Raw genomic sequence first — 16630 nt, forward strand, 5'->3', positions numbered from 1 at the left:
TTGTTCGTTGAATGAAGATAGTTTGATCCAAAGAGTTTGGTAAGATTTTTACAATTTATTTAGAACAAATGATGGTTTTGCATATTAACCATATTGATTCATTGGCAATCGAATATTTTATTCATCATATTGAGATATGAAAATTTTTATTTTTATTTCTTACTTTTCTTATATTTTTATGATCCTACTATCCTTAATACTTCTTGATTTGCTATGAGGTTTATGTTTATCTATAAAATTACTATATATGATTATCATCTCTGATATTGGTTAATTGTTGTTTTAGAAAGTAAAATGTTAAATATATAAACGAATGGTTAATAGCCATTGTACTCTTGATTTTGTGATTAGATGGCTAGAAGTCATATCACGTTTTAATGATTATTTGATAAAAGACCATCTTCTCATAGTAACAGATGGCATGGCAAGATTGTCATAATTTGATAATCTATATCAAAATCCTAAAGATTGATGGTTTGAAAATGTAACGATACAAAAGAATTTCGTAGTTCTGAAAATTTTGTCATAGTCTGGAAGACTAATATTTGAGAAAAATGATGGTGTGCTATTGAAAGCAAGAAATATATCTATAAGAGTGATAAAGAGTATGATCACATTGTATCAGTGGAATTGATAACTAAAAGGGCAATAATCTTGGGGCTTGACTATTGAATCATAACAGAAGAATTAGTAATAGCCCCATAATCAATATGATAAAATTATGAACAATTGTTATAATATGACCAGAAGTCATATAGACAAATATGTATTAGTTCATTGAAAAGCAAATGTTAAAGAAAAATGGTTGTGGAATAAAAAAGATCATGTGATATTATGAAAATATCGCAGCTAATTTTAATGCCTGAAGACAGTAAGTTGTGAAGAAAGATAGATATCCAAAGTATATATAAAAATAGAAAACATATAAGTATATGCCTAGAAGGCTATGTGTATAATGTTTAATTTTTATTGGTCTTTAAATTTATTGTGATTTGTGAGAAACAAATGTTATAAGAATTTGATATTGTAATATTGATAAGTGTGTGATATAAAACTAAATAGATCAAATAGACTCAAGAGTTACTAGTTATATTTTGTTTATTTATATCTTATTTATATGATCTGATTTAATATTAGTTTTGAATATTTTAAATGTCCATAGTACGCTGATCAATATTGAAAAGTTTTGAACGTTAAGTACTTTACTTTTAAAAGTTCATTTTAAATGCTCTTCATCATTTTTGTGTGTTTTCTATATGTCTTGCAAGTTAAATCTATGATACTCATAATTATTTGTTATTATGTTAATAATATATTGAAATAGAGTTGTCTTTCATATTCCTCTTAAATTATATAGTTCCTGAAGAACTCGATATAATAGTATTAATATAGTTCCAGAAGAACTAATACTGATTTTTCTTTATGAGCAGACAAAGTATTAATAGTGAAAAATATGATCCATAGATCTACATCGCAACTTTGGTTCTTCAAAGAGTGTAAATATTATAGTATAACTGGATTAAAGTCCGTAACTATATATAAACTAGAAAGTACTTGAGCTTCCAAGCAAAAGATAGGTTATTGGCTTTAACCTATTTTATGCTAGCAGCTATTTATGAAATATATGAATAAATGAATCATATTTGAATGACTCAATCTTGAGGGGAAAAACTGTTGAAATATAAATATGAGTTGATATTGGATATATTTTTCATATCAATTTCATAAATGGATATCATCAATCATATATTATATTGAAAAGTTTATTATTGGTAACGAAACATGATACAGTAAACCAGAAGTTTACTGATATAATTAGATTTATTGTTGGCATGACTTGTTTGATCATCTTAAACTATATAATTATTGAAGATTATGTATTGATATCCATTGAAGAACCAGAAGATTCTTCCGAATAGCCAACATTTTTAAGAATCCGTATGTGCTGCTTGTTCTCAAAGAAAATTGATTATAAAATATTACTAGTTATGTTTTGTTTTCGAATGGATCACTATATTTCTGGAAATATATATGGGCCCATTTAGAAGCACATAAGCCATACAAGTATTTAATATTTGATAGATGCATCTATATAAAATGGTAAGATGTGTGATTGATATTAATTTGCAACCTGAAGTTTGCAAGATTATTTAGATAAATATTTCCGGACTATGTGATTCCCAAAACTTGATTTCAAAGATGCTAGTGAATTTATATATCAGGCTTTTAATGTTGAAAAGCCTGCTTAACAAATTGATCTAGCAAAATCATTTGTTGATGCCTCCGTGAATAGCTTGATCAATATTTATGAGAAATTTTTTTTCCATTTTAGTGTTGGCATATTTGATATATTGCAGCACTTATAGATATCAAGGCAACAAAATTCTCCCAATGAAATTGGCTTTTGGTCAGGAGCAAGATATTTTCCATCTAAAGATTGAAATGTGTAATATTTATTCTTACCAATCCACCATGCACATAGATGGATATTTAAAGAAAGTTGGGACATATGTTGGGTAAGAACCTCCTTCTTCTTGTTTGTTTTTAAATGGAACAAAATAATGTTCCTAAAAGAAGCAAATGGATTTAGGAGACTTATACTATATAATTAGTTGACTGTTATTCAACAAAGTTTTCCTAACATGAGGGGGAGAAATTGAGTAGCTAGAAAAGAGAATGCATGGAATGCATTATTACTATTAAATATAGATCCTCAAATATATTAGTATGGACCAGAAGTTCATCAAAATTGCATTCATGAAATATTACAAAATATTTTACTGACTTGAATGAAAATTTTTAAATCTCTTATTCCAGCTAAAAATGCTCCAATTATTTTGAATATTAAGACATGCCAGAAGCATGAGAGGTTAATCGGTTCCAATATAAATATCTTGAATAAAGAGGAGCATACAACTTAGAAGTTGTATTGAGGAGGCATCTACTCTAGAAGAGTGTCAAGACATAACTAATTATAAAACCCTAGAAGAGGTTCAGGTACCTGAAAAGGAAGAAAGAGATCTCAACAAGTTATGTCACAAAAGAAAAAATGGAACCGAAAAGGTAAAGTTGTTGACAATGATTTTTATAAGAATATCACATGATAAAAAGAGAATCTTACGTATAGATCTATCATACAAAGTAGATATAAATTTGGCCAAGAAGAAAAGAAAAGGGGAAAAGATGTGATGAAAATGTTATTTCGATATGTGAAAATGGGCTTGTAGTCCCAACACATATAAAGTTTCTATAGAATATATAGACGTTTATGTGAAAATATAGATTTTCACAAATAATGAGACATATTACTTTGTGATGAATATAATTTTGCATATATGAATAGTTTGGTAGTTATAAAATGTGTTTGTTAGATATTATTATGATCCATGCATGATGATCATTAAATAGTAAAATTTACATGATAATCCTTGAAGGATTCAAAAATATGCCAGGAGCATATATAAGAAAATCTTTCAGTATATAAAATATTATGAAGATTAAAATAATTTCAGTATGTATGATCCATTTTATAGTTTTGAATCAAAATATATGAAATTTCCTAAAGAATTTCACTTGCCAGAAGCATATAATTTAAGTTCTTGAGAACAATGATTAAGTTAAATAAGTTGCTAGAAGCAATCAGGGAGTATATGGTATAACCGACTAAGTAAATATTGGTTGAAGAAATGATATAAAAATGATCCAACTTGCCCATGTATTTTTATGAAAAGATCTGAAAGTGAGTTTGCTATAATTGTTTATGTTGATGACATTATTAGAACTCCTGAAGAGCTTACAAAAGTTATTGATTGCTTAAAGAAAGAATTTGAAATGAAGGGCTTGGAAAGAACAAAGTTTTGCCTCAAATTGCAAATTGAATACTTGATAAATGAAAATTTTTGTGTATCAAATAATTGATACAAGAAAGGCCTTAAAGTGTTTTTATATGGATAAATCATATCCATTATATACTTTGATGGTTGTGAGATTTGTAGAGGTGAATAAAGAACCTTATATATTTTGAGAAGGTGATGAAGAACTACTTGGTCCAGAAGTACCAAATCATAGGTCTAGAAGTACCATATCAGATCTTATCAGTCATGTATGACATCACATATCATTTACTGTTAACTTACTGGTAAGATATAGTTCTTCACCAAAGACATTGGAATAGAATTCTAGATTCTTTTCTGATTCACATGCTGGTAATTCCAAATGGAGTATTTATCTCACAATATCCAAAAGATGGTGAAATATATATCCAGTAAATTCATTCAAATAAAAATCTAGCAGATTTGTTCACCAAGTCACTTCTTATTACAATATTTGAAAAGTTTGTTCATGATATCAAATGTCATAGACTCAAGGATATCAATTGATGTTATCAAGAGGGGGAGTTAATACACGCTATACTCTTTTTCCCTTGTCTATGGTTTTTTCCCACTGGGTTTTCCTAGTAAGGTTTTTAATGAGGCAGCATAGTGTATCAGTGAATGTGTACTCTTTTTCTTCTACTAGGTTTTTATCCCACAGGGTTTTTCCTAGTTGAAATTTTTTAACGAGGCACATATTTGTATAATGGACATCTAAGGGGGAGTATTATGAATATTATGTGGATGTCCATTTACCCCTTTCTCTTCATCTTCTCCAAGTAACTTCCACTACTTCCACCATCCATTACTCCTTCACTATCCATTACTCCTCTACTATCCATTCACTCTTGTAACTCACCTCCATTCACATTCATGGGATTGATTATCTACTATTTGTCATTTAAGGACAATTGTAACCTATGTATAAGACTATGTCTATAAATAGGGCATGTCATTTGTATTGTAGTAGAAGTGAAGCAAGTGAAGGAATACAATATCATTCTCCCATTTTCTTGTCTACTTCTCTTCTCCAATTTACTTTCATCGTTGGTTAATTTCATAACAGGTTGGGCTAAGTTTTCATTATTTATTAATCAAGTTGGTCTAAGCCCGGTCAAAAAAAAAAGTTAGTCTAAGGATAACAACCATGAAAAATAAAAACGTAGAAATGAAATATTTTATATCTGAAAATATAAATCTAAAAGAAAATGGTCCCTTCTGCTGAGAAAAAAACAGAGAAAATGATTTTTTTTTTCAAAACTGAGTAATGCATGATTTTTTAATACTCACTAATGACATGTTCAAAAAAAAAAATATATTAATTACACCTCAAAAACTAAAAAGTATCTTGCTTTAAATACCACACTATTAGTACTTCACAAAAGAGAAAAATCTCCCATGGTTTAAAAGAGAGGGAATAATTAATAAGGTTGCTTCTGCATATAATGCTTGCCTCTTTTGAGTTTTTCTGAAATAGCAGCAGGAATCCTAGAAGATGATGTTAATGCAATTAATGAAATTTTCAGAAAGTCAAGTAAGTAGCATATTCAAAAGGTTTTTTCTTTTTAAAAATAACTCTTCTTCATTGATGTGAGAGCGAGAGAGAGAGAGAGAGAGAGAGAGAGAGAGAGAGAGAGTTGTGTTTGTTTCAATTAGTGACTTCCATTCTGGTTTCTTTGTACTGCTTTGCCTTTCAGACTTTCACTCTGTTTGCCACTTTCCTCCCATGAAATTTTGGGCAAATTTCATCAACACAGACTTGAAATTGACAACACTAACATTTAATGATCTTAAATATCAAAGAAAGGAGATTTCATCAGCCAAAGAAAATCAGCAATGCATTTATAATAGAATGCTTCGGTCCAAAAACTGAATAAAACTCGTTCAAAGTTGTTTGACTGAATTAACACTTAACTACTTTTTAGATTTTGTTTAAACATGTGGTTGTGTGTTTGACATGCGTGAGTTATTTTGATTAGATTAAGAATGTAAAAAAAAAAAAATTCTTTTAGTCATATATATATAAATCACTTATAATTAATTCATATATACTAATGAAAACGATGAAAAAACATATAAAAATTTTAACCATACAAAATTAATAAAATAACCTTCTTCACCTCCTTTAATTAATCCGTCTGGGGCCATAGAAAGGGTTTTGATGGCAGAATAAAGAGCAATAACTCGCATGGTGCAAACAAATATCAGATGTCAGACTGAAGAACATCAATGCCCTCCTTCTTTTATCACTCCGGAAAAATTTAGAGAGAGAGAGAGAGAGATTTTCATTTCTTTTATTTAATTATTTTCATTATTCTTCTTCTTCTTCATCTTTGGATGAGACTTTTATAGGATTCTCATTGCAAAATACTCTTCCAATTTTTGATTTAAGATCTAATTAACTAACTGAGTAGATTAAGAATGTTATGATATTTTTTTTTAAAAATACCCTTGACATATTCTTTAATTTCCTCATTTCCTTTCCTACTTGATTATTGTTGAGAGAATATTAGTAGGATTAATTTGAAAAAAATTAATAAACATGTGAAATAGATCTTGCATTTATGACCCACATCAACTCTTCAATTAGGTCCTACGTTAAGAAAAAGAGGAGTACTTATTTTTAGTGGGATTTGATGTGACTAACTCCAGAATTTCAAATTCCTGGTGATAATCTTATTAATCTTGATTGTTCTCATGAGATGCTTATACAATAATCTGCCCAACAACTATGATTACATGTCATCTGCAACAATACCCCCAAATTTTCTTTAGGAAAAATCCAAACTGAGAAAAATAAGAACGAAAGAATGAACAGAGATCATATTAATTTAACATCTTGCTCATCAGTCTGTTTGGTTCATTTGTATTCTTATGCTTGTTCTTTTTTTTTTTTGTAACATACGCAATCTAAATAAAAAAGTTAATAGACAATGATAAATCTTTACTAAAGAGTGTCAATATTTATTTTAAATAAAAAGTATATTTTTTTGACAACGGATTGTCATGGTTTTTAACCTATTAATTTTGCTCAACCAACCAAATTAAAAATGGACTGTGCTCATTTTTCTCTATCAAGACAAGAGGTACTGATGAAAAGAACTAGAAAACAGAATAATAAAAACAAGAAAATACTTGTACCTAACAGGGGAAAAAAATTTTCAAGGTTAAAAAAAAACAGGAAAAAAAAAGTTAAGAATAGATTAGCAGGTTTAAGTTCAAATCGGTAATCGGACAGCACAAGCCCAATACATATTTTATCCGCAAGGTTATTTCAAGATGGTGCCAAACAAAGGTTGCAAAGTGATATTGGGCCGGGCCAGGGAGAGGGGCGGCAGCAGCAGCATGTTATTTTTCCCAAATAATATTTATATTTTTTTACCAACAGGAATTGGGTCTAATAGAACAAATTAGTCCCTCACAGCATGACCAACAAAAATTCAAATCTCTACTAATAGAGATGCTTACATCTAGTGTCTGACAGTGCTTTGAGTATATTGAGTAAGATTGCTTCTAATAGAAGAAAGATATGTATGTTTTAGCAAAAAAATATATACATATTTTTACTCTATTTTTATCTTTCGGAGATACAAGGACAAGCCGGAGCTTGGAGTAAAGTTTCTCACGAACAATATCAGAATTTTCTAAATCAAATTCAAAGGTCACCTTGGTTATGTCTAGTAACGGACCCTGGCTAATGCATCTTACTTTAACAGAACTACGAAGGTTCACAATTGTCAATGTGAAAAGAAGGTTCTTCCATTACCACTTACCAGAAATAGTCCAGTCCAGCCGCTAAAAATTTACTGTTGAAACAAGCATGCATGCGCGCGCGCGCACACACATGTATGGCACATTTTAGCTAGGCTTCTCACTGCAGAATCTTTTATTGGAATACCAAAAACAGCTTATTTAAGACAAGTTAGTAATACAACATAACAAACACAAAAGCTAGATTGCAAGCAAAAGAAAATGAAAGCAGGAGCTACATCTGACCTTCCAAGGATAAAATTTGCCACTATAGTATCTCACCCTAACAAAAAGAAAAATCATGTGCAGGTGACTTTGTGCACAAATAATAAACAACCACTATAGGTAGAGTACCACACCGATTTTAGTTGCAACTCTCAAGGCGCAAAAGGCGTAACAAGAAAGAGCTTATCTCCTGATTAAACTTTTCTCTGCTCCATTGTAGCACATTACCAGTATGCAAATTTTGCACCAAGGGCAATTTAGACTATATAATCCAGAACTATTGACTGTGCTTGCAGCAGGAACGAAACATACTTCTCAAGGAACATTCATTACTTGTATGGACTGCAACATATCAGAAACAGCAATGACAAGGTCGCCTGATTTGATCAAATTTCTTGCCTTGAGCAATGAGAAGGTTCTATTGAGGTTGCTGTCCATGTCATCGGAGAAGCTAAGGCGAAAGGGTATGAGGCCCCACTGCAGGTTCAGACGTCTCCGTACTGATGGAGTGGTAGTGAAAGCAAAGATTGGGCAGTCTGGACGGCAACGTGACAGCAGAGAGGCCATGTGCCCCGTCGTTGTGTAGACAAAAAGTGCATCTACTTCTAAATTATTGGCTGCAAAAGAATAAAAACTCAATTAAAGATACAGGAGTAAACAACTTTCAGCAATTCAAAAGAGCTTTCCGTTTTCATAATCATGAAAGGTTCCTCCAATCCTGAAACATAGAAAATGACAGAAGCAGGTGTCTAACTGGAGCCTTAATAATTAGTGTTTCAAAAAGGAAAACTTCGAAGCATGAAAAGAAAGTCCACATTAAATAAACTCAGGAACATAGCAATCCACATTCTTCGAACATTTCATGACTTCGTAGGGTTGTTGAACACATTTACAATCCCCCGCCTCCCCACCCCTCCAACAGAAAAGGGGGGCGGGGGGCTCGCTGGACTAATATTTATGGTCATGCTTAGTAATAGACGAGACAACACAGGAACACACTATAGACCATTCCACCATACAAGCTCCCTAAATCGCAAAAAACATGTAAACTTCAGTTGGCTTTAAGGCTTTACTGGTTTTTACCATGATAATCATCAAACCTCTAGATTGGCAATAACATTTAACATACCAATGATATGACTATACTTTAGCACATATATATCAACAAGAAAGATCTACAGAAGCCAATAGAAGTTTCTTAACTTGACACTGAGTATTGATGCCATGTCCACCCAAGTAAGCATGTTGCAAACGTATTTGAAAGGGGGGGGGGGACAACACCAGCATCAATAATACTTGCATACAACCAATCTGTGAATGAAACAGAAAATTAACCAAAGCAAGAAAGTGTAGAAATGCGAGCTTCTTACCCATTTTAGCAGCAGAAATACAGATCTCTTCAGATATATTTTCTGAAAAAGAATGCCCAATTGATGGAAGTATCATGGCTTCATGACGTTTTTGTTCCCTCCACCACCTCTCAATCCTCAAACTGACGCTCCTTAAAACAGTTAGGGCCTTGTCAGGGTATTGGCCCATGGCTGATTCACCAGAGAGCATCAAAGCATCAGCTCTCTGCCTGACTGCTTCTGAAACATCGGCTACTTCAGCTCTTGTAGGTGTGGGGTATTCAATCATGGACTCAAGCAGCTGAGAGGCAACAATGACTGGCTTATTCAACTGCCTGCAAACTTGAACAATTCTCTGCTGGGCAGATGGAACCTGTTCCAAAGGTATCTGTGCACCTAGATCTCCTCTTGCCACCATAGCCCCATCTGATGCTCGAATGATCTCCTCCAAGTTCCTCAATGAGTCAATACTTTCTATCTTGGCAATGACAGCAATATCACTGCATTACCGCATAGCAATAACATGGCCAAGATTAGCAAAAGTTAATAATTTAATGACCTAACATTCCTAGTAATAAACCAATGGTATAAAGTTTCAAAGGAAAAATGCTCCATCTTCAAAAATTAATGACTGGCTAAAATACTTAATTGTTCCAAATGCCTGGTACCAGGGACAGATTGGTTTTTAAAGAAAATTTTGGTCACAGCGTGCCCAGATAGCACGATTACTTTTAGCATATTCAATTTATCATTACTTGAGATCACTTTATAAATCAAAATACTAAAAAGTTTTACCCTTCTGGTTGCCTTCATTTTAGTTGTTAATTTGGTCTTAATCTCAGCAATAGCAAATATTTGTTGCCGCACAATTTTTAACCTCCAAAATAGAGATCTCATCAAAGAACAATGGCACGTTTTTAAGATTTTAGTAGCTCTGGATCATCAAATATTAATGTGCCCATTCCTACCGGTAATTTACAATATAACTTTCTTTCATATTTTATAATGCTTCAATTAATTACATTGGCAGAATGTAGGACTTTATTCCAGAAGTAACAAACCCTAATTTCCTACTGAGCATCCGACACGCAGTCTATCTGCTCTTCCTTACAAATCAACAGGATCCCTGCTCTACTTGAACAATGGCTTCATAAATATTCTACCATGGGGATAACATTTTCCTATAACAGTTTCCTTAACGAAAAAGAACTGATGAACAGGGGAGTCAGTATTCAATACAACTGAGCTGACAGCTGAGTATGAAATATGTCCATATTCTTTTGGTTCAGTGACAGATCAGATGGAATCAATGCAGATTTCTTAATGCTTCAGATTCTGAGTCTATCTAACTAGGGTTACAGTTCTTAGCAAAAAATATTTTGAAAATTAAATGACATTAATTGGTCACCTGTCGGCATAGTCACCCAATTATATCAAAACGCAATCCAGTACCAACGAAAAAAAAGGGTAGTGCAAGTAATCAATAATAAACAGATTATACTACTAAAAATGTATAATAACAACATAAACTTTCCACAGTACATACCTATCACGAGCTCGTGCAGCAATATAGCTTTTAAGATGATTAATGACTTCAGCAGACTTGACAAATGATATAGCAATGAAATCAACACCCTCAGCAATACCAAAATCAATGTCCAACCAATCCTGGACAACAAAAGCAGTTTGAGAATCAGATAAACGGAAAGTAAATCTATTAAGGTAGATAATTTTCCCAAAAAAAGGTAAACTGAACACCAGACCACCTATAATCCAAAGTCCAAACAAAATCATTCAAGGACAAAGACCCCAGAAAATGTATAAAAGGTATATTAACCGTACATTCATCAAGCTCCATACTTTATATAATATTGGAGAATCAACAATAAAGTCCTAATATTTCCTGTCAGGGTGTTGCAGTGATTGTGCCATAATCCTGGTCGCCAGGTCTAGTTCATGTTTGGCTCAACATCACCTCAAATCGCTTCAAACACTGCTGACCGGTTGTTTCCCAGTTAGTCCATGTTATTCCGAAACTCCACCTTGAAGGGGAGTTTCAGATATACAGAGAAAATGCTAGATTAAATGCTAACGATAACCAGATAGTGATTCTAATTTTTAGGCTTTTTATTAGTCATAACTAGTCTTTAATGCGTTCTTTGGTATCCTGAACAATGGATACAAAATTTGATGCAACTCATCATCATGCTACATTTCATCTGAAAGGTTTTCTCTCTTCGTTGATATTTTAAAATCAAGGGAAATAAAAATAAAAATTTGTTTCATTCTTTTTATGCATTAAGCTTCCCAAAAAGAAAAAAGAAAAAAAGAACCATATCATTATATGCTGTAATATGCTCTTCTCAGGCTTCCCCTATGTGATAGAACTTAACGGTACTACCACAGATGATATCCCAAATTAATGAGCTTCAGCTCTTTGCTCAAGACATGTTGACTAAAATATTTCATGCCAAACATAAACTTCAAACCTCTCCAAGTATTCGACCACAAAAAAATAACATTTAAGTGAAGCAAAATATCTGGAGGAAGAAGAACATAAAAGAACTGTCAACCTTTGAAGAAATAGTGGGGAGCATGGCATTCCTCTCTCGGACTAGACTCCCATTTCTCCAAAATGTCAGATTGGCCCTTGGCAACATCAATCCAGGATCAGTACAAAGACACTTAACGTCTGGGCCAATCTTTTCAATTACTTCAAATCTGACCATTCCTCCATCTACTAGGAGTTCATCACCCACTTTGACGTCTGTGGCACATCAGATCCAATTTAACAATATAAATACAAAGTTAGCAAGAAAACTAGCAACATTATGACTCCAAAAAACAAAAAGCTAAATGTTTCATCTAGATTAACCTTCAGCAAAACCATCATAGTTCACATTGATGGTGTGTTCTGGAAGAGTTGAATCAAAGGCTCTGACACTGAAAGTCCAAATGTCACCATCCTGCACAAGAGTATTGAACCACAATGAGCTTTACAATGGAGAAATTAATAATTTGTTAATACAAGCTCATCAATTTGTTAAAAAAAAAAATTACAAGCTCACAAGTTAATCAAACATCAATGTAAAATGTACAGCCCCAAATCACTGTCATCAATTTTCTTTTGATTTTTCAATCAATCAGTTTGATAAGATGAATTTAGGCATATATTTCCCTTATTCTGACCATTGTATATGATCAGAATTCCAAATGAGAGCACAAAACCAAAAAGAAAATGAATGCACATGCTCCACATCGGACAGATCGAGCATAGAATTATAGGAAGCCTTAGCAATGAGAGCAGAGGATGAAGAGATGGTGGCGACAATAACGGAGGTGGAAGGGAGCAGGATAAGGGTGTGCACTATGAGAACAGACAATTTGAAAGAAGTAAGCCCATAAACATAACACTGACGCAATGCGAAAACTTCCACTGAAATAATATCTTAAATGACAAATAAATAAATGACTGATCTCCATGTCTATAATGGACACAAGTCAGTATTGCTTAGAATAGGCTAATATGTAAAAATTTAAATTCAACTCAAAGCCGTAAAAATATATGAAATATTCCTGAGGAACTAATAAATGACATTGTCTGCTCATAAATCTGTATTGAGCACCACGAAAAAAAAAAGTTTGCGGCTTTCTAATTAAACAACTATGTGCCAGCCATAATTGTCTTCAACTTCAAATACCATATGAACAGCCAACCAATACAAATAATGCTATAACTGTATTGCACTGTACAATAGAGCTACTGTTCCCACCGATCCTAGCAATATATCGTAAAGGCAAACCTAGACAATAATGAAAATTCCCTGGTTTCATTCCAGAAACCTTCGTTCTCACACTATACTGTCTAGTATGCATTATCACCCACCATACTTACAAAAACCAAAACACTGAACAGTGCAGTGCCATTGCATAGAAAAGAGGTAGAACAAATAGCAAACAAAGCAGTCAATCGCAGGATTAAGGACCCAGGGCAATAATAGAATTTCGAATTAAAACCACCTCTGCCTTGGCTGAGGAAGCACCACCAAGATCACCCATATGGATTTCACTACCCTCTGTGTCCATCATAATAGCCACAGCAAAACCCTTCTCCTCGTTGAGCCTGCGCACGCGTTCGATCACCATTTTATGCCACTCCCGGGTACCATGACACATGTTGATTCGCGCCACATTCATCCCTCCCACTGCCAGAGCCTCAAGCTGCTCGAACCCACAAGTCGCCGGTCCAATAGTGCAGATAAGCTTGGTCCGCCTCGTGCTGCGGAACCCATTCTCCTTAAGCTCAGCCTCAGTCACCGAATCGACCTCAATGGAGCTCAAATCGGAGACCAACCCCTGAGCCGGAGTGACCACAAACCCAGCTCCAGCACCATTGTCAGACAACAACGCCTGGGAAGATGAAAACGAGGGATCGAGATCCGAACCCGCCGAGGCTCGAATGGATAGATTAGAGGTGAAGGTCACCGGAAACCAAGAATTCAAGCTCCTGGGCAATGAAAGTTTCGAAATTGAATGGTGAGTGTTGTTGGGGAATGCACTGCAATTCAGGCTCCGAGTAGATGGTGAAGTGAAGAGGTGAAGGGACTGAGACATGGTGCTTTGAAGAGAGACGGAGGAGAGAAAAGAATTGAGATTTTGAATACAACTTTGGCGAAGATGAGGTCTATGAGACGGGAATGAAAGAAGCAAAGAGGAGGGGGCGGAGAGAACGAAGGAGGAGGAAGTGTGAATGAAAGGATGAAGTGATATTGGAGCTTCGAAGATGTCGCCCGTGTTGGGGAATAGTGAGGGCACGAAGAGAAGAGACCCCTCTTTTGAAAACGGCTAAACGAAAAAGAACGAAGAGGGGTTTATGATTCACCCGGGGGGACCAGACCCCAACGTTGGAGACCTCGGCGGGTGTTTTCTGAAAATTAAGAGGGTATATTCCATGTTAGATTTACTTTTTAATATAAAAATTAATTAATTAATTTAAATAAATTAAAAATCAGTTAAGTTAGTTATTTCTAATAAATAAATATTATTTTTTAAAAATATTTTTATTAATTATATGTATTAACTAAAACTATCTTTTGATGAAATTCTTAACATATGTAACTACTATAAAAATTACATTAAAAAAATAGATAAATATAAAAGATAAAATATATGAGAGTTTTATATTTAAAATCAAATTAAATATCAAATTAAGGATTGGAAGCAATATTTGTTTCATGTGTCTATTTATTTGATATTTTTGTTGCTTTGATTTGATGACACATACTAATTGGTGAATATTCCACGTCATTTGCATTCCATATTATTTGACATTTTTTTGCCAACATTTATTTGACATTTTTATCATGGAATAAACTATGTCAGGTTGAATGAATCATGTGTGTCAGACTAAGGAATTAATCTATTGGTTAATGTTTTGGGGTTGGATTTCTTCTTCTTCTTATTTTGTTGGGTTCGGAATTTTATCATTGTGAATTTAAAAAAGAAAGAAAAATAGTAGAGTTTGGGTTGCATTACGTGTTATTTATACATGAATGTTTTATTTATTTATTTATGAATCAATGCATTTGTTATTAAATATTTCAACTAAATTATATTATTTTAATTATGATTGAATTTATTCTATTCAATCACAGTTAGACTATTCAACTTTAACTATTCTAATTTTTCAATATTTTTTTTATCAAAAATAAATTTTCAGTACTTTTGAGTCAGCTCATTTTACGTAAATTTAAAAAATGCCAATTTAATTGAGACTATATAAATTAATGTCCTATAAAGCAAACATATTAACTCGTATTATTTCTTCTTATAAATTTTATTAATTTTTAAAAGTTAAATCTAGTAAATATAACTTATTTTAAACCCACATATTATATAATACACGTTCACATAATTTAATCTTAATATTTTAAAGAAAACATAATATACCTTAACTCAGGGTTTAGGTGCAGTAAATGGCACTTATACTTTCCAGTTTATCAAAAAAAGTAAGCGGCAATTAAAAAAGACTAAGATATACATATGATCTTTTAATTTTATATAAGATTTAGGTTTGACCGTTTAACTTTAAAAAGTATATTTATAATTCTTTAATCCTAAAATGGTTAGTATTAGGTAGCGATTTTTTGTAACAATCATTATTATTTTGAAAATATCATCATTTTTTGTTAATAGTTTCAGATTTAAATGACTTAAAATATGCTTTTTAAAATTAAAGGATCAAATTAAAACATCGTACAAAGTTAAATAACTAAAAATATACTTTAAACTTAAGGGGGTGTTTGGTATTAGACAACAGTGCTTTTAACAAGCACTTTTCTGTAAATTGAGACAAAACTTCTGTATATATTTACTTCATATATCATAAAATTATTTTAAAACTATAGTTTGGTTTTATAACCTCCTAAATAAAATATGGGTTATAAAAGTCAACCTAAAGTTAAAATGGGCTAATCCATAAACTAGATACTACCTCCGGTACTAATTATAAGAGCCAGTTAACTAATTTGAGAAGATTAAGGAAGTAAGATGAGTTGGTTATTTGTCCTAAATAGGTGTTGTCTTTCCTAAAATATCCTTGCTAATTAAGTGTATTGACTAGAACTATCATTGTTAGAAGGGCTACTTTGAAAAAAAAAGTATAAATATGAGAGACAAAGTGGATTGAGGTTTTATATTTAGAACCAAAATAAAAGTCAAACAGGGTCTTATATTAGAGATCAGAGGTAGTAGTTTGGGCTTAAAATCTGTCATGGAAGTAAGGCCGGTGTGGGGGACGGATAAGGGACCATATGAGCTATTGGATTGCTAGTTTTACCCTATATCTTGGTAGATGTTGCGCGTTCGAAGCTGAAGAATATACATTGGCATGGGATTTGGATTTCAAGAAAATATTACATCTTCTCCTTAACATGAGAGTTAAATAACTAATTTAAATATATTAAAAAATTAATTAAATTAGTTAACTATAACAAATACTCCTCTAGTTCTATTTATAGGACATAGAGAGAAGATATTTTTTGGTCCTGTTTATAGGGTATTGAGAGAAATTTTTTGTATGGATATACAATTTTATCTCTAATTTATTATTGTGTTGATTTTGTTTACATGAGGTATAATGAATATTAAATAAGGATAAAGTTGAAAAGTTATTAAATTTTAAATGAGAGTTAATGAAGTTTAAAGTTTTCCTTGATCTATGTGAAATATGTTGGAAGTGCCTTATAAATAAAATAGAGGAGTATATGTTAACTTTCTTAAACCACCATCTTTAATCATTTGTAATTTGTATGGAAACTATTTCTTGCGAAAACCCTTTACAATTGATAAAATATTTTAGACAAAATATTATAAATTTGAGAGAAAAAGTTGTTTGAGACTCTATATTCAGGACTAAATCCAACTCGTAACTTT

The 16630-nt window shown here is 32.4% G+C and overlaps 1 protein-coding gene across 1 annotated transcript; it reads right to left on the minus strand.

Annotated features, from left to right (window-relative positions):
- Positions 1-7728: 7728 nt before the first annotated feature.
- Positions 7729-14026, minus strand: LOC114735224 (pyruvate kinase isozyme A, chloroplastic-like). Its single transcript, XM_028922900.1, has 6 exons — positions 13217-14026; positions 12072-12162; positions 11770-11963; positions 10743-10864; positions 9218-9696; positions 7729-8464 (listed from the first exon to the last, which is right to left on the minus strand). Exons 1-6 carry the CDS (start codon positions 13808-13810, stop codon positions 8163-8165), a joined length of 1782 nt encoding a protein of 593 aa, XP_028778733.1. The 5' UTR covers positions 13811-14026; the 3' UTR covers positions 7729-8162.
- Positions 14027-16630: the final 2604 nt, after the last annotated feature.

This window comes from Neltuma alba, unplaced genomic scaffold (assembly GCF_004799145.2).
Source record: "Neltuma alba isolate B1F8T4 unplaced genomic scaffold, ASM479914v2 tig00013185_pilon, whole genome shotgun sequence".
Lineage (NCBI taxonomy): Eukaryota > Viridiplantae > Streptophyta > Magnoliopsida > Fabales > Fabaceae > Neltuma > Neltuma alba.